We start from the raw sequence: 17443 nt of genomic DNA on the forward strand, positions 1-17443 counted from the left end.
TCAACCAATATAAACCTATTCATAAATTGTACAAAAACGAAGAAAATTTAACAAAAAGAAATTTCGAATATTAGAAATAAGCATTAGGAACTATCAAAATAAAATACATTAACCCGTGATTTTTTTTGAATAATTTGAACATGTACAATGAAGTTGCACATGAATTGATTCTTGTTAGCAAATTTTATAGATGGTGAAAGGATTAGTGTTTACATACTATCTCATATAATGACTCAATGTAATTCCTCTATCCTGTCTCAATTTACATTGTTCGCTGCACTACTAGAAGATTGCGAATGATTATCACTTATATTAGTAGCATTATCTCTAGATTCAACGGATGTGTGCCTTTGGACCGAACTTCTTTTGGCTCGGTCTGTCCCAGAAGCATCTGAGAATCCTTCAGAATGATGGCTTGCTTCTGAGAGACGGCTTCTTCTCCTGAGTTCTCTCTGCCTGATTCCCCTTCTTATATATCTATCATTCATCTTAATGGATCTAGCTATAGGTGAAAACCCAACAACAAGACCCAATAGAAGGCCTAATATCAAACCTATAACCCATGAAATTGTTCCAGAGTGAGCCATAAGACCAATAGAAGCTCCTGTTCCTAGGCCACCAATACCTCCTAAGGCTGCTCCGAGCCTGCCGACCAACAGTACCGACATGAAGAGATTTGAGAGAGATCCACCAAGTGAAAGCGCTCCAGCAAAGCAGGATGAAACAAGCCCCCCGACAATCATACCAACAAAGACACCAAGACCTCCACTTCCCACTAACCAGTATCCTCCTCCTTTCCAGAAATGATTTGACTTGAGGCCAAGAGAGAACAAGGCTGACTGCCAATATATAGCTAAGAATGCCATTACCAAATAGGCCACGAAGGATATAATAGATCCACTCCAAACCGGCCAGCAACAGCATCTGGTAAAGCAGAATCCACATTTTGTTTCTTCTTCAGTTAAAGGAGCATTTCCTGAGGAACTGGATGTAACCGGAACTACTTTAGTTGTCTGAGAAGATTGAGAACTCGCAGTGCTTGCACTGGAACTTGATTCTGATTTCAATATTGGAACACTTTTGGTCATTGACTTAAATCCTCCGGTGGAATTTAGACATATTTTGGTGCTATTATTTGCTTGAATAAACGCCAAAGAGTATTTTGAAGACTTTGTTGTTTGCATGCTTGGAACACTAATTATTGAACATTCTGATTTCTCATCATCGAAATTTAATAGTCCTGGAGCTCCAGAAGATCCAATGATTATCTTCTCCATATTTTTCAGTTCTGAAAAATGGTTTGAAATCACAGTTCTATTGCTAGATATTGGTATTTCAACTTCCTCCTTTTTTTCGATTTGCTTCCTGTTGATATTTTCTGTATTATTTTCTGGTTCCTCATTGTCGTCTTCCTTTTCCTCTTCATCTTCTGTTGTGCTCACTATATTTTTGTTTTCAATCTTAGAGCTGCTAGTCGGACATTTTTTCAAAATTTCTGGGCATTCCAATTCACATACAGACAAAACCATGATTTCATTCGAGAGGGTTCCAATATCAGAAGACTCTTCGTTACATGCTAGAGTACAAAATAGGTTCTTTAAAAATGAAGAACACTCAGAATTTTCACCTCCGTTTGATTTAGAATATTTTTCTGCCATGGATAGTAACTTATCAGAACAACAGGCACATGGATTTTTAGAGCAATCATCTGAACTTGTAAGCAGAGGGGTTTCTGCATCAACCTTGGCTTCAGAGACTATTGGAACTCCATTTGTGAACTTATAAGTGCATACTTCCAAGAAGAAAAAAAAAAATAATTGGAATAATAAACTTTTTAATGCATACATTTATTTTCAGATTACATCTATCCTATTTCTTTATCTTATTTCCAGTTTAGTACTGGGTAATTCTTAGGATGAATCACTTTTGAATTACAACATAAAGAACTTAAGCTCCAGCAGTCTTCTACTGTGATTCTTGGCCAGAAACTTGTATCTTAAAAATCCCTACTTTCTGGTTATTCAAAAATATTCTCCTTTTTAATATTTATTTCCGCCTCGATATTCAATTTCTCGAAGAAGACATGTAATACATATACGTATGCCTAAACTGAGTTTTTTTTCCAATTTTTAATTTTTTTTAATTTTTAAATTTTGTTATTTTTACAACTATTTAAGATCTAAACTTTGAGTTCAGTTTTAAATTCTTTTACTCTCCTAACTGTTTTTTTCTAATGAATGATATTTGAATCAGCTATCTCTTAAAAAAAAAATCAAAAACTTCCCGCCTGCTTTTATAGATTTGCATGCACCTAGTGATGCTAATTGAAAAAAAAGCAATTTTTGAGAATTGGCGAGAAAAAAAAAATGATAATGGATTTAGAAGTTAATAGATTATTATTTTTTTAGATTGATTATAATGAATTTGAGAATTATACATGGGAACCAATAATTCAAAAACCTTAGATATTTAGTGTGTGCATCCAATATTCATTAACATTATATATAGCTATAATTTAGTTCAAAGACATCAAAATATCTAATAAGTGCTGGTCAACCGGGGTCTTGTTTAAAATTGACTCGCATATACTAATTGCTGTAGCTTCGTCAAATAATTTTGCTAGGTACAACAATAGATGAAAGTCGTTAAGGAGATTATACGAGGTCATAGGTACTGAAGTGAGCCTGGATTTGATAAATTCTGAGACGTCACTGGGCTTTTGAGCAATAACTCGATTTTCTTTGGGGAATTGCGATGAGGAAAAAAAAGGTTTCGGTTGGATAGGTGCGGACTCATTTATTCGTACTATTAGCCAGTGAGCATCAAATTTTCGAGTTGAGACACCCTTTTCTAGGATTTGAGGTAGAATCTCTCCCTTTTCCTCTTCTCTAATCACAATATTCGTATTATCCTCTAATCCTTTCTCATCAATTAGTTTGTCTCTTAAAAAAGCTAGTCCAAGGTCAGATACTGCAAATGCATTTGGTATGGGGTCTCCTCCTTTAACAGACTTACAAGGAGCAATTGTACAGGAAATAAAACTGCTGACAGGATAGCCAGTGTAATGTTTTGTTTTTAATGCTTCTAATTGAAGTTTCCCAAGAGTAACAATTTCATTTGAAGTTAGAACTTCGTCTCTCTCATTGTGTGTAAAAACCAATCCCAGACACTCAAGTCCAAGAGATTGGGCAATCTTGTCTACCGAGGACTTAAAGTGATCATTTTCCAGAATAAGCTTTCCAGGTTCGGTATTATCATCTTGTGGAGGCTCGTAAATTGCTTCCATTACAGCTCGAATGCCCATAGGGTATGTGCTGTCTTCTCTGTAGTATCCGTACATCCAACCAATTCTTTGTTTTAACATCCCTAATGTTGACCTCCAGTAATCGACAAACTGCATTGCTTCAGACAAATTCATCATTTCAAGGTGGTCAACATGACGATAAGGTTGGTGCTTTAAAGTAACTGAAGGAGGTATCTTGTTCATTACTCCTTTTGAGATAAAAAAAGATTTGTAAGATTGCTTTAGAGGTAAATCATCAGTTACAAAACTTCGTTCACTTAAAAACGAATCGAATGATTTAAAATGTGGTCGTTCACTTTTCTCCAAAGCATTATTTGTATTCTTAGAATCTAGAGAAGAAGAAGAGGATGAGTTATTTGAATCTAAAGGTTTCTTTTCTAGTGGAGGAAGATCACTTGTAGTCATATGCTTTGGCCTTTGGATATTTTGTGCAGAAATCTGAGGAGTTGCATCAGTAATTAAATAAACTATTGAACCATTAGAGAGCCCATGTTGGTGCATACTAAGAGAGTCGCCCTTTAGCAGTTTATTCCCATAGGAGTCTAAGCTCAGAAGTTGCTGTTCTTCAGGAACTTTAAGCGACTGAGCTATCTTTGACTTTAAGACTGAAAGGTTACATGTTGAAGGAATAGTCACCCTTGATCTTCCAGATGAGGAGAAAACTCGAATAATCCACTCTTCGTGCATTCTATAGGATTAATTTAAGTCCCAGGTGTCTTTTATTTAGAATAACACTTTTTATATTTTGATTAGATTTTAGTTAAACCTTTTAATTTGTAAATTAGATTTTGAGTTTAGACTATAATCTTACTTTATTGTTCTCAAGAAAGAGAACAGAGGCAATAAAAAGTATTATTTACCAGAGACTCACTTTTCTAGCTAATTTAGGGGGATAAGTTATTTTTTAATTTTTTGCAAATTTTTTTATCCTTTAACTATAGAGAATAAAAAAATTCAATGCCAATGTTTTGTGCACCCCCCCACCACGTGGGGACTGAGGCTCGACAGGCTTAAAGTACTAAAAAATAAAAAAGTGAGATTCAATAATTAATAAGAAAGATTTAATTACAATTTGTCTATAAAGATAAGGTAGCTTTATCTCTCAAGGACAGAATCAAATAGACTTGCTCGAATTGTTCGGCAAACTTCGTGCTGATTTGGCATAGAAATTTAAGAAGCCAAGTAAAAGTAATATTTAAAATATGCCTAGAGAATTGGTTACATTACAGATTGGACAATGTGGGAATCAGATTGGTATGGAGTTTTGGAAACAACTATGTACTGAACATGGCCTGGATGTTAATGGTACAGTAATCAAAGACAATGGCCCACTAGAAGATAGAAAAGATGTTTTTTTCTATCTTTCGGATGATAGCCACTATGTTCCCCGTGCCTTGCTGTTTGATTTGGAGCCGAGAGTACTGAATAGTATCAAGTCAAGCGAATTCAAACACCTTTACAACCCTGAAAATTTTTTTATTGGAAAAGAGGGCGGTGGAGCTGGAAATAACTGGGGTTGTGGTTATGACACAGGAGAGGAAGTTTATGATGAAATATTGGATATGATTGATAGGGAAGTGGAGGGTTGCGAAAGTATGGAAGGATTTGTTCTTTGCCACTCTATTGCTGGAGGTACCGGCAGTGGGATGGGATCGTATATTCTGGAACTATTAAACGAGCATTACCCAAGGAAACTAATTAAAACATTTTCAGTTTTTCCGATGTTAAATAATGAGAGTTCTGATGTAGTAGTTCAGCCATATAACTCCGTGTTGACCCTGAAGAGATTGGCTTTGAACGCAGATTGTGTTGTAGTGCTTGATAATACTGCTTTAAGTGGGATAGCTGAAGATCGGTTAAATCTGACCAACCCAACATTTGCTCAGACTAATGCTTTGGTAAGTACGGTAATGGCCGCTTCAACCACGACACTTAGGTACCCAGGATACATGCACAACAATTTGGTCTCATTAGTTTCTACTTTAGTTCCAACCCCAAGATGCCATTTTCTGGTTACATCATATACTCCTATTTCAATTAGTCAAAACATCCAGCAGAACGTTAGAAAAACAACAACTCTAGATGTTATGAGGCGACTTTTACAACCTAGTAATATTATGGTAAGCACGAATATGAGAAAGGGAACCTATATATCAATTTTGAACATTATTAGAGGAGAGACCGATCCAATGGAAGTACACAAGAGTTTACAGAGAATAAGAGATAGGAATATGGTAAGATTTATTCAATGGGGACCTGCAGCAATTCAAGTAGCTCTTTCAAAGTATAATCCGTATAGTAGTCAACATAAGGTGAATGGATTAATGATGGCCAATAATACTGCAATAGCTGGTTTATTTCAGAGATGTGTGGCTCAGTTTGATAGGTTAATGAAAAGAGGGGCCTTTCTTGATAACTATAAGAAACAATCAGTGTTTCAGGATGGTCTTGATGAATTTGAAAATGCAAGAGAAGTAACTGAAATGTTAATTGAGGAATATAAACGAGCAGAGAGGAATGATTACATGCTTGCAGGTTATAATCCAGAATCCGCTTCAAAAAACTTACTATTGGAAGGTTCAGAAAAGCGAGAACCTTCATTAAATGAATATTCTGACGACTTATCTAATTATTACACTAAGGAGAATAACCCTAATTACAACATTTATGGCTAAAGAATAAAATATTAATTAAATAATTCGGATAGACTATAAACATTAATTAGCACTAGCCTCGACTATTTTCCGCGCACTTCTCCTTTCTTTTCTTAGTCTTCTCTTTTCAGATCTCCTCATACACTTAGGATACTCAATTTTAGGATCTACCACCAATGTATGGATGCTTGGAAGCTGAATTTGAACTTGAGGCGAATCTTTACTGTTGATGTCTAAGTAGGGAATATCAAATTTACTTTGGCTGGAATTTATAAGTTTTGCCAGGCAGGACCTAGTAACCTCATATGTGTATTCAGTTCCTTTTAAACCAAGAGTATTTAGTCTTTCAGGTTCAATTTTTCCTCTAAGTCCTACACAAGACATAGACAAACTTGAACCAGGATGCCACTTGACCATTTCGCCATTATTGGCCAAAATGATACATGGAACATTCCTAATTTTGCATGCAATCAAAATATGATTTCCAATTCCGAGAGAAAAAAGCTTTTGAGTGAATATGACTCCAACAATATTCTTATCTATATTTCGCAAAACTTCGTTACATCCAATATAAAAGAGCCCCCTGGACCACTTTGTATCCTTGTTTCTTATATCCCTAACAATACTATTAAAAATAAATTAGTTTTTTTTCAAATAAATGAATTCACTTACCCATTAAATTTGCTATAAAATAATCCTTGAGCATCCTGGCTTAGTGCTTGCCTAAAAATTGGAAGTATTGTCCATACCTCTAAAGAAAAAATGCCCAGAATTGTAAGCCAGGCAAAACTTACCACTTCGTGCTGGTGCTTGTAAGTAGACTATGTCTTGTTCTTACAGGGTTCCTTGTTCGGCTACTTCCTTTGTTGCTCGCATTCATTTGACTAAATCTTGCTTGCATAACCCGCCCATGCATTCAGCGCCACAAATTGTGGCGGTATCTATGTATAAATTTGTGGGCTATAGGATCAGGAAATAAGTAACTTTAAATAAGAAAAAAACCTGAAAAAGGGTAGAATAGTATTTGAAAAAGAAGGGTTGGGAAGTGTTTTGGTGCCCATCGGAATAGCTTTGAGATCAGCTTTTTATCTGAGAGGGTCTTCTTGGATAGGTTGTATTTTTAGGGTTAATCCACACCCTTTATGATGAAAGAAAAATATAAGACATTTTTTAGTTTCAATGTAGATATATTAAAGGATGAAAGGACAAAGGGCAATAATTCCTCTTTGAAGAACGATGAGCTATCATTCGAAGAAATTGGGTATTTGAGATATCAATTAAAATACCATGAATTTAACAACCTTCAAGGTGTCGATAAGGAGAATGTAAGTAAGGTTTGCCAAAAAAGAACCTTCTGCAATTTAACTAATAATGGAGATTGGGTTAAAAAAGACATTGATTCTAGACGGATTTCTATATTGGAGTCAATTAATAATGAGAATAGCGAACTAAATAAAGTCTGTGAAGTAATTGAGTCACTGAACCTAAACTCTTCACAAAAGGAGCAAATTGGAATTTCTCCAGCAAGCTCACAAAGTTCTAATTACACTGTGTTCAAGCTGGGAAGTTGTGGTAATTTTGATAAAAGCGAGGAAGGGGCTACTTTTCATTCTGAGGGTAATTATTATTTGGTTTCAATGTTTAGTGCCTGTAAGTATAATTCTGAACAAGATACAAACAAATATGAAAAGTCCCTTTTTTCTATGGGATTGGTTTCAACTATGAATCCTTATCACGTGAGATCTCGCTCATTTAGAGAATCTATCATGCTTAATTACATTAATGAGAGATACAATAATTATTCAAAGCTACAAACTTTCGCTATCCCTTATATGCTTTACCAAATTAATCTGGCTTCTGCCAAAAATAAGAATGATATTCCTAGTTTAAATCAGAGCTCATTTAAAACAGGTTACTCTTTTACCTTGGAAATCAACCAAGGTTATAAACGAACTTTTATGCTTAAAAAATTGATTGGATCAGGAGCAAATGCAAGTGTATTTTCTTCCGATGTTTGTACCATAGTAAATGAAAAACTTGTGAGTGTATTTTCATGTGCAGTTAAGATTCAACATAAAGACCTTGGACTTAATATTAGAGAAATATATTGTGGGTTATCTCTCTATAAGAGAAATAAGAAACGCGAGCCAGATATTAATTGGAAGGCTTCTTTAGAAATTGAGAAACCTTTGATTTCAAATGAATATCAAACAAATAGTTTCAACGAGGCTATTAAAAAAGGATCACCATTAGTTCAGAAAACAGCTAGAAGTTCAATAAGCACGACTTATTTACCAGGAAGCAATATTCCTTCTAGTAGAAACTCGTTAAATTCGTTTGTTGCTCCTATGGAAATTTTAAATGAAAACCATTCAAGCGAAAATATGTGTAGAAACTCATTGAATAACCTTATACAAGCTTCAGGTGTAGGATTTTACGTAAACTCAACTAATACACCGTTAAATAATTTAAAAAGGAACTCGGTATCTTCTGTGAAGACTGCTAGCAGAGTTTCCATTTCCTCAAACTATACTTGCAATTATATGGACTCCTCTTCTGATAGAAATTCTTTGATCGAGCCAATTGAAATCGGAGTGGGCGTAACTGTATTTTGCATTACCGAACTGTTTATAGTTTCTCAAAGCTCATCAGGGATGATCCAGAACATCTTGACTAGGGAGATGATGAAGGGCAACCGAGAACAAGAAAAAAAACAAAAAAATAGAGAGTTGAATGACCACAATACGTCTGTAGGTATTTCTATCTTGCCTACATTCTTTGGATCACAAAGCCTACAGAACATACTAAACGAACACTACTTAAAGAATGGTGCAACTGTGGAAGAACCTATGTTATTATTTCTTACTTACCAATTTGCCGAAACCCTTCTTGCATTGAATGAAATGAAGATTTTGCATGGAGATATTAAACCCGACAATATCCTACTTTATCCAAATCCTAGTTTTGATGGGGAATGCTGGAGTAATGGTTCAAATTTGCTTACTCATCATCCACTCATTCCAGAAAATCATGAATTACCAATCTTCATGTCAATAATTGACTTTGGAAGAAGCTTGGATATTGGAGAAGTTTATAAAAACACATTTTTTGAAGGAAATTGCCATGCAAAAGGCTTCCTTCCTCCTGTGATGCTAGAAAATCTCCCCTGGATCCACCATATCGATATTTTTGGCATTGCTTCCACAATCCATTGTTTAATTACGGGAAGATATATGGAGCTCACAAAGTGGAGCGATGAAACTCTCAAATGCTTAGAATATGAACACACTATTAACAAAGATGGTGATTACATTCTTAAAGTGTATAATTATAGAATTAAGAATCAGAGTTCATGCCTCAAAAGAAATTGGAAAATGGAGTTTTGGAGCAGCTTTATGGCTAATTGTATCAACTTTTGCCCTATCCTTCACTCTAGATCTTTACCTAATACTAATAAATTCCAGAATCCTCTCTTTTATAACAATGAAGTTGAACCAACGCCAGAACAGACTAAAAGTTTGCATGTTTCACAATCCATTGACGAAATCTCACAAAACATCCGTTTTTTCCTCAAAAAAGTTCAAGCAGATATCGTCTCAATTTTCCAAGAAGATCAACAACTTAAGACCACTCTTTATAAGCAGCTCTTGAAAACTAGAAAACAACTCCAAAACATTTCTGCCTCAAATTAGCCATTTCTCTCAATGATTTCATTGAACCCTGATCTCATTAAAAGGTCTGTCACTCAAATGACCGCCATTAATGGGCGGTAAATGCATGCATATATGTGGGGTGGCAATAGTGCCGGGGTAAATAATTAGTACTAGGCCAATAATTCTTGGGTGAAAATTTTGCTCTTTTTTTGTTTTGTTTTTTTTTTACTTTTTTTAATTAAAAATTTGGTCTCCTTGCCAATTTTGACAGGGTCTAAAGGATGCTAGGAGCCCAACAACAAAAAAGAATAGAGTCCATTCGACAGGAATTGGACTACTGTCTACATAAGATGAACGATGTTGACAGTGTTGGAAGAGGTAGGTTTTAATATGTTCCGAGTAAATTTTTGGCATGGACTAACCTGTAATCTTGACACGGTTGTAGGGCTGGAAGACCTTAAGATTTTGGTTGCAAGGATGGAACTGGCGGACATCCCTGGAGTGCTCTCAAGCGGTCTTTTGGACTCGGAAAAGATGAGGCCTATGGGCAGGAGGTTTAGTGTCAAGGTAGTTGACTACATTGTCGAACGCTTTGGGACTGAACGCACCTTACCATATATAAACTCAATAATGGCATTCTTAATTCAAGGGTGTAAGGATATGGAAGTGCATGTCCAAAATTCAGCAGTCTCAACAATAGGATTAATTGCCAGTTCTTTTCTTACCGAAGAAATTTTTCAATTCAATCAAGACGTTGTAGATTATTTCTTTGACCCGTTAATTCATTTTTCAAAAAAGGAAAGCAACCCAACAATTCAAATTAGTTCAATTGCAGCGATTAGTTCTGCAATAGATGGGATGAGTACAAACCTAGTTATTATGAATCTTAATAAACTCATGGGAAGCTTAGTTCCGATTATGATGAACCCTAATACTTCAGAGGCATGTAGAGCAGTCGTAATTGATACATTAAGGAAGTTAGTTGTTCTAGTTTGGACCTTTTTACAAGAAACCTCTTTTGGAAGTTCGCCAAACATGTATGACCTTAAACAAAAGCAAAGCGTTGACCCAGAATTGAATATTAATGGGGAAGGATCCGAATTAAAGCAAGTTGAAGGTATCAGCGATCATCTAATTCTTCCAATTACTTGGAAACAAATATGTGGTATTTTTAACGGGATACTTAAAGAATTGCATCCAAACTATACCACAAATAGCAAAAATATTAATGTTAGAAGTGCATCTCTTTCTCTTCTAACTGAAGTAATGGTCTGTTGTTTTGTTGCACAAGCAGGAGCTCTCTTAGCTGCGCATAACAGCAATATTCCTTTACAAAAACCAATTGATGGAATCAAAACTTATGCAGAAGTTATAATCAATGTAGTAAATCTTGGAGCTAAGGATAAGTCACCCAAAGTTAGGGAAGTTGCTCAGTATTGTATTAAAAGACTTCAAGAAGCAAATGAAGCTTACATCCCTAATGGTGACGAAATGATGGGTTTTACTCCAAATATTAAAATAATAGAAAAGGAGCAGCTTAATAACCAAAATGTTTCGAAAGTTTCTAAATTTCGGAATAGAATTATGAATGAAGATTTCTTTAAAAATGCAACCGACGAAATCTTAGTTAAACATGTTTCACCTCCCTCCAACTGGAGACAAATTCAAAACAGCATTATGGAAGGCCAGGGCCAACAGATAAAGTTAGACACAACAACAAAGAGTAGTGAAGAGGACCGAGTTGATAGAGAGGAACAATATTGTGCGTCAGTTTCTAGCATTGCAGAAACTCAATCGGTCCATAGCAACAACAATGGTAACTTAGATACAAACGAATCAATTGGTCAAGTTAATACTAATATTCAAAAATGCCCTATTTCACATATTACTGAGACTTTAAACCAAAATCTTGTTTTACCAAGTTCTAATTATTCTTCTACAGTATCGTCAAATATCAACACTCCTCTTCCATCTCCTTTGTATATTGTTGCTCAGCCTCCTGTCATACAAGGCCATATGATGAACTATTCAGGTATAAATCAAGAATCAAACGAGAAACAACTAATTCTAGAAAAAAAGGTAGAAGAACTTAGTAAAGAACTAAAAAGACTTATCATAAGGCAAAACGAACTGGAGAATGTTGCCCATGTACTGAAGATGGTTGCGATACAGAGAGTGGACTCCTTGGAAGAGAAGATAAAAGGCTTGTCTGATTCTTTTAAGGAGACAACGAAAGAGACAAAGTCGGAAATAGACAAGATCCAAAGTGAGAAGATGGATTTGGAAGAAGATTTGAAATACTTGTCTTCACAGGAGAGAAAGGAGATGATTGGAGAATTTCGTAGGCAACTATACAACAAGGCAAAAAAAATAGTAGTTGAAAATAAGTAGGAATCTTTAAAGTAATACTTTTACTACCTAAGTATTTTGTTTTTTTTTTAAACCCTAGATTGAAAGTTAAAACTCGAAGATTAAATTGTTGTTAATCCGACTTCAAGCTGCTCATCTTTGGGATTTTCTCGAAGCTCTTATTGAACTTCTTTGAGATATTGTCAATATGAGGGGAAACTTTTGGTCCAACAATGCTTGTGTAGAAAGAGTTTATGTAGTTCTTAAGTAAAAAAATGTTTACTGCGACAGTTGTGAAAACAAAGAATCCAAGATTTCTGAGGAAAATTGATGAGAATGCCAATGCTAAAAATAAAACAAATGAGACAAATGGGAGTTCCCATGAAATAGTATCTATAGCAAATTCGATCTTCTTATTCATACATTCTGCAATAGAGCTACAGTGTTTTTCAAGCATTTCAGATGTTACCAAATCCTTTTTCTTAATAGCTTCAAGTTTTTCTGGAGCTACCTTGACACAAATCCCTCCTGCTAAAATCATCAGAGAGAACATTGAGCAAATAAATCCAAAGAAATTTCTCCCAAAGAAAATCATAAAAGCATTAAATACGGTTGAAGCAACAACGGATTTCCACAAAGATGACCCATTAAGGAATCCCTTCATCACGCAATCACATTCTGTCATTTTTCGTCTAACTTCCTTTTTAACTTAACTTAATTTATGTATTCTCAGAGAAAATTTTTGAAAGTAATTCAACTAACAATTGTATTCTCTAATGTCTGTTATGTCTTTCCCTAAAATAACCAACGAGAACCCCCAACCTATTTTTTTGCAACTTTTCAATAAGGGGGGTATACCTGAATACAAATACACAGAAGTTCGAGACTAGTTGGCGCCAGAAGCATAAGTGAAAAACTAACTACACAAAAATTGTAAATAGCTTGTAATAGAATTATAAGGGTCGTAGTTTCGTATTTATGAATATTAATAAATATTAGCTCGTAGATTTAGTTATTCTCTCGAGATGATAGTGCCACTAGAAAATCTGTTGAGGTCTTTATTATATTATTTACAAGGTTGTTTGGGTACTCAACAAGCTCAGAATCACCTAGATACCTATTATTAAGCTCAAAGTAGATTGGAGAGGGGCGGATGTTCACATTGTAAATAGGGATCTGGTTGTTGTATGCATAGTGTAAGCAACAATCCGTACAAAACACACTGAATGATGTGCCAATAAAAATCATCATATCAGCCTCATTCATCCATGTTTGGGCCTTTCGCCATTGATAGAAAGCATGGCTAGTGTATGACTCGTCGAAGAGTAGGAATAGGGGTAGTGAAGGAGAACTGCAAGAGGGACAAGACCATTTCAAGTAAAAGTTTTTAGAGATTTTATTTTCTTGATCCAAAATTTCTTTCCAATCTATATATGAATATTTTGAACAGGAATATTCACAATTGGGGTTAGTGCACCTAAGGTAATGAATTCTTCCATGGACTTCGATAATACTTTCTTTTGGGCAATTTGACTTCTGCATCAGTCCATCAATATTTTGAGTAATTACTCTAATTCTGTTGGGATGGTCAGAGCATAACTTCGAGAGAACTTTATGTCCTTCATTTGGTTCAGCTGTTAGAAAGCTATTCCAGAACTTGAAATTACTATAAAAAGTAGAGTACCATTTTACAGGGTCCTTTTTAAAACTTTCTATTGTTGCCCAGGCTTCTAGTTCCGAATTCCAAATTGCTGATCCATCACCACCGTTAGATTCCGATCTAAAGAGAGGGATTCCGGAGTCCAAACTGAGTCCTGCTCCCGTAATAAAAAGTATGTTCTTATTACTTTCGAGAATCTCCTTCTTCAGGCTTGTCAAAATAGCACCAACTCTTGTATTCATTTCTATTCATACCTACAAATTAATTTCCTTTGCACAGGAATCAATTTAGCAATCCTAATAAAACTCGAGACTATCAGGACCAAAAGAAGAGAAGGAGGTAAGATCAATATAGAAAAAAAATTGTTCGTCTCCACAACAAATGTTAATAATGTTGAACAGAGCGACGTCTGAATTAATAACATTAAAATATTAATCAGCGCTTAAATAGTTCATAGACTTCCTTTTCGCACTACTTAATTAAGAAATATCCATACTATCAATGGAATACCTCGTCAGTACTTAGTGCTTAACATTGATCATTGCCATATACAAATGGGCTAATTCCAATTCAATTTGATCATCAAAATTCCTAATTTCTTAATCGAAGTTATTATCTAAAAACTTAACCTCCATCAAATAAACTACAAATTAAAGTAACGTGTCTCAACTAAGAGTGTCCCGCTGTTGAAAATTTATTAATACAAGATCCATAATTAACGTCTGTGTGCTAGAGTGGTGTGGTGACCGAGTGGTTAAGGTGGTGGCCTGCTAAGCCATTGTGCTCTGCACGCGCGTGTTCGAATCACGCCCACATCGTTTTTCTATCTAGGAAATTTTTTTGGTTTAATTAGAAAATATCTAGATATTAATCTACAATTTTCATATCTTCTAATATATTTACTGATATGTTTAGTATTAAATTCAGTAAGGTGTAAAAGAAAAAATACATTCATTCACAAAATTTCTCAGTAAATGTTTCCTATTTACCAATTCTATTTTTAAAAAAAGTGATTTCAATACTTTTAAACAAATTTATCCACAAAATCTGATTATTATTTATTTTCTCATCCTTCATATTCTCATTTCTATCGATGTTTTTTGTTATGGCATTTAGAGAAAAGGCGCCACGCTAAGTTCCCGGTTTATTAACATTGTGAGTATTGGAGTCTTTGAAATGAAATAAGTCATTAAACTATAAATCAGAAAAATTTTTTAAAGATATGGCTGACTCTGGAACTACTAGACAGAATAATAAGAGCCCTAGTGACTTCCTGAGACAAGTAATTGGAAGTCCAGTTATTGTGAGATTAAATAGCGGAGTGGATTATAAAGGGTTATTGGCTTGCTTGGATGATAGGATGAACATTGCCATGGAAGATACAGAAGAATACGTAAATGGGGTATTTGTAGAAAATCATGGAGATACCTTTATTAGAGGAAACAACGTTTTGTATATCTCTTCTCCACCCAAGTAGAAAGCATTTTAGAGATACCTTATAATTGGAAACTTAAATTAACATTTTTCAACTCATCTAAAGCTAATTAATATATTATTTAGATAGTTTTTTAGGATCTCATGAATTTAATTTTGTGTTTATTATTTGTTTTCCTTATTTAAATTACCTGTATTTTTGTGAAAACTTAGAATTGCGGTTTAAAGGCTTTTTTTTGCCTAAAGTCACTTTAGATTAAAAAAAATTAAAATTTGAAATAAGAGAATACAAGAAAATGACTGAGATTTCGGGCTCAATTTGGAATGCAAATAACTGGCATTGGGAAGAGAAGGATTATTCAAAGTGGGCTAAAGAAGAGATTAACACAATAATGGAGTCTATTAAATACTCTTCAGAGTCAACAACTCCTAAATTTGAACTATCTTTCTCCAACTCATCCATTAAGGGTGAAGCATCAATCTCAGTAAGAAAGAAACAACCAATTCTAGCCTATGAGTTTTCAATTTCAGGAACATGGCTTGTGAATGAAATGGAAACTAAAGAAAAGATTCTTCTAGGCCAAATTACAATTCCAGAGTTCTCTGTAGACAATTATGAGGATTTTCCTGTTACTATTACGTGTAAGGAAGTTTTAAATAAGAACTATAACTCAGATCTCATTCTTTCAGAGATAAAAAAGAAAGTTGTTGTACAGCTCAGAAAAAAACTAATGGAGTTTCACAATAAACTATTAAATAGGGAGAATGATCAAAGAAAGATTGAGAGTGAAAAAGCAAAAAGAGAGGAAGAAATTAAAACTGCAGAAATTGCTAGGATTGAAAAGGAAGAGGAGAAACGAAAAATTTATGTTCAACAGATTGAAAAAGAAGCTTTGATTAAACAGAGAGAATCTGAAGCATCAACGAAAACTTCAACAGATCCTCAAGCTCAAGGAAGTATCTGGAATACAAACAGTTGGCATTGGGAAGAAAAACCAGAAACCAATTGGGTTATTGATAAACTAACAAAGATGATCGAAGAACTCTCTCTAAAAAAATTGGACTCAAGAAATTCGAATTTAATTCCAATTAGTTTTTCCGAAGTTAAAGTCACAGGAGAAGCATCTTCAAGTGTAAGAAAAGGCAAGAAGATTTGTGTCCTGGACTGTAATGTAAACGGAAGATTTAATGCAACCATTCAAGAGGGAACGTTTAGTTCAAACAAAGAATTGAATCTTAGTGGGTCCTTTTCACTTTCCGAAATTAATATGATGGACACACACGATTACGGAAGGAAAATTAACTTTGACTCAGCAGAATTGGGATTAAAAACCGCCAATATTTCTGAGTTTATTGACCTTAAAGAAAAACTAGAAAAACAAATTTTGGGATATTTGGATAATGTTATACAAGAGTTTTGTTTAGAGTTTCTAAATAAGTAGGCTTAGCTGTTATAATATTCGGATATACTACGTATCAATCTTTTACATGTATATATTACTTCGAGAATTCACTCATAGCCACATTGGTTTTTCCATCTCTTATATCATATACATAGAGAACAACCTTATTACCCTGAAGTGCCATGAGCATGAAAGAAGGAGTAGCATCTGGAGTCAATGCACTAAATGCCCCAGTTGCCGTTCCAGGGTTTAAAAATAGTTTACCGTTTTTCTCAAAAACTCTTAATTTATGTGTGTGGCCAGTTACTAATATATCACAGTCTAAACGTCTTTGCCATTGCTCCAACGAAGCAGGATCATCCCAGGGAAGAACCTGGTTTCCATGTATCAATCCTATTTTAAATTCTCCAATTTGTACGACCACATATTCAGGAAATACGCCATTACTTTCAGGGTCAGGATTAAAAATTGCAGAATCCAAATCTCCACTAACTATGTAGACATTTTTGGTAATATTTTTAAGCATCTCTACATATTCTTGTGAGCATACATTACCTGTGCAGAGAACATAGTTAATTTTATCAGTAGCTAGTAGCTCTCTAAAGTTTGATGGTAACTCTTTTGCTCCATAAGGAATTTTTAAATCACCAATCAATAGTACCAAATCGCCAAAGTCATTAGAGCTCATCCTAATAGGAGTTAATTAAACTTCGAATCTTCTTATTTAAAAAAGTTATTTAAATGATTTTTGCATATATATTTGCTTGAAAACTTATATTAATTTTTTTTAATCAATCTAGCTATGAGGATAATATTTCCTCTCAAGTGAAAAGAACTATTTTCTGAGCAAGAAGGAGTTGTATTACGAACTTCAATATATCTACTGTATAGTTTCCCACTTCTTCAGACACCTTAGTCTCTTGTAAGACCCAAGCTTTAAGTAAGACTCTCTCATACCCCCTTCAATACCCCCAACCATAAAATAG

At 34.6% G+C, this 17443-nt stretch overlaps 11 protein-coding genes across 11 annotated transcripts; 5 read left to right on the forward strand and 6 right to left on the reverse strand.

Annotated features, from left to right (window-relative positions):
- Positions 1–257: 257 nt before the first annotated feature.
- On the reverse strand, positions 258–1847 carry cubi_02872 (uncharacterized protein; the record flags this gene model as incomplete). Its single annotated transcript, XM_029019883.1, has 1 exon — positions 258–1847. The coding sequence occupies one exon, from the start codon at positions 1845–1847 to the stop codon at positions 258–260; it is 1590 nt and encodes a 529-aa protein (XP_028875290.1).
- A 668-nt stretch (positions 1848–2515) lies between these two features.
- Positions 2516–3991, reverse strand: cubi_02873 (uncharacterized protein; the record flags this gene model as incomplete). Its single annotated transcript, XM_029019884.1, has 1 exon — positions 2516–3991. The coding sequence occupies one exon, from the start codon at positions 3989–3991 to the stop codon at positions 2516–2518; it is 1476 nt and encodes a 491-aa protein (XP_028875291.1).
- A 515-nt stretch (positions 3992–4506) lies between these two features.
- cubi_02874 (gamma tubulin) lies at positions 4507–5979 on the forward strand (the record flags this gene model as incomplete). Its single annotated transcript, XM_029019885.1, has 1 exon — positions 4507–5979. One exon carries the CDS (start codon positions 4507–4509, stop codon positions 5977–5979), a length of 1473 nt encoding a protein of 490 aa, XP_028875292.1.
- Positions 5980–6021: 42 nt separating this feature from the next.
- Positions 6022–6838, reverse strand: cubi_02875 (uncharacterized protein; the record flags this gene model as incomplete). Its single annotated transcript, XM_029019886.1, has 3 exons — positions 6022–6574; positions 6631–6681; positions 6753–6838. The coding sequence occupies 3 exons, from the start codon at positions 6836–6838 to the stop codon at positions 6022–6024; spliced, it is 690 nt and encodes a 229-aa protein (XP_028875293.1).
- A 262-nt stretch (positions 6839–7100) lies between these two features.
- On the forward strand, positions 7101–9650 carry cubi_02876 (Bub1p related protein kinase; the record flags this gene model as incomplete). Its single annotated transcript, XM_029019887.1, has 1 exon — positions 7101–9650. The coding sequence occupies one exon, from the start codon at positions 7101–7103 to the stop codon at positions 9648–9650; it is 2550 nt and encodes an 849-aa protein (XP_028875294.1).
- Positions 9651–9892: 242 nt separating this feature from the next.
- On the forward strand, positions 9893–12002 carry cubi_02877 (uncharacterized protein; the record flags this gene model as incomplete). The annotated part of the gene is made up of 2 exons (XM_029019888.1): positions 9893–9989; positions 10057–12002. 2 exons carry the CDS (start codon positions 9893–9895, stop codon positions 12000–12002), a joined length of 2043 nt encoding a protein of 680 aa, XP_028875295.1.
- Positions 12003–12093: 91 nt separating this feature from the next.
- On the reverse strand, positions 12094–12645 carry cubi_02878 (uncharacterized protein; the record flags this gene model as incomplete). Its single annotated transcript, XM_029019889.1, has 1 exon — positions 12094–12645. One exon carries the CDS (start codon positions 12643–12645, stop codon positions 12094–12096), a length of 552 nt encoding a protein of 183 aa, XP_028875296.1.
- Positions 12646–12968: 323 nt separating this feature from the next.
- cubi_02879 (uncharacterized protein) lies at positions 12969–13862 on the reverse strand (the record flags this gene model as incomplete). Its single annotated transcript, XM_029019890.1, has 1 exon — positions 12969–13862. The coding sequence occupies one exon, from the start codon at positions 13860–13862 to the stop codon at positions 12969–12971; it is 894 nt and encodes a 297-aa protein (XP_028875297.1).
- A 980-nt stretch (positions 13863–14842) lies between these two features.
- cubi_02880 (small nuclear ribonucleo protein) lies at positions 14843–15097 on the forward strand (the record flags this gene model as incomplete). Its single annotated transcript, XM_029019891.1, has 1 exon — positions 14843–15097. The coding sequence occupies one exon, from the start codon at positions 14843–14845 to the stop codon at positions 15095–15097; it is 255 nt and encodes an 84-aa protein (XP_028875298.1).
- Positions 15098–15350: 253 nt separating this feature from the next.
- Positions 15351–16496, forward strand: cubi_02881 (uncharacterized protein; the record flags this gene model as incomplete). The annotated part of the gene is made up of 1 exon (XM_029019892.1): positions 15351–16496. The coding sequence occupies one exon, from the start codon at positions 15351–15353 to the stop codon at positions 16494–16496; it is 1146 nt and encodes a 381-aa protein (XP_028875299.1).
- Positions 16497–16551: 55 nt separating this feature from the next.
- Positions 16552–17145, reverse strand: cubi_02882 (vacuolar protein sorting 29; the record flags this gene model as incomplete). Its single annotated transcript, XM_029019893.1, has 1 exon — positions 16552–17145. The coding sequence occupies one exon, from the start codon at positions 17143–17145 to the stop codon at positions 16552–16554; it is 594 nt and encodes a 197-aa protein (XP_028875300.1).
- Positions 17146–17443: the final 298 nt, after the last annotated feature.

Source organism: Cryptosporidium ubiquitum (genome assembly GCF_001865345.1).
Source record: "Cryptosporidium ubiquitum isolate 39726 chromosome Unknown contig_1, whole genome shotgun sequence".
NCBI lineage: Eukaryota > Apicomplexa > Conoidasida > Eucoccidiorida > Cryptosporidiidae > Cryptosporidium > Cryptosporidium ubiquitum.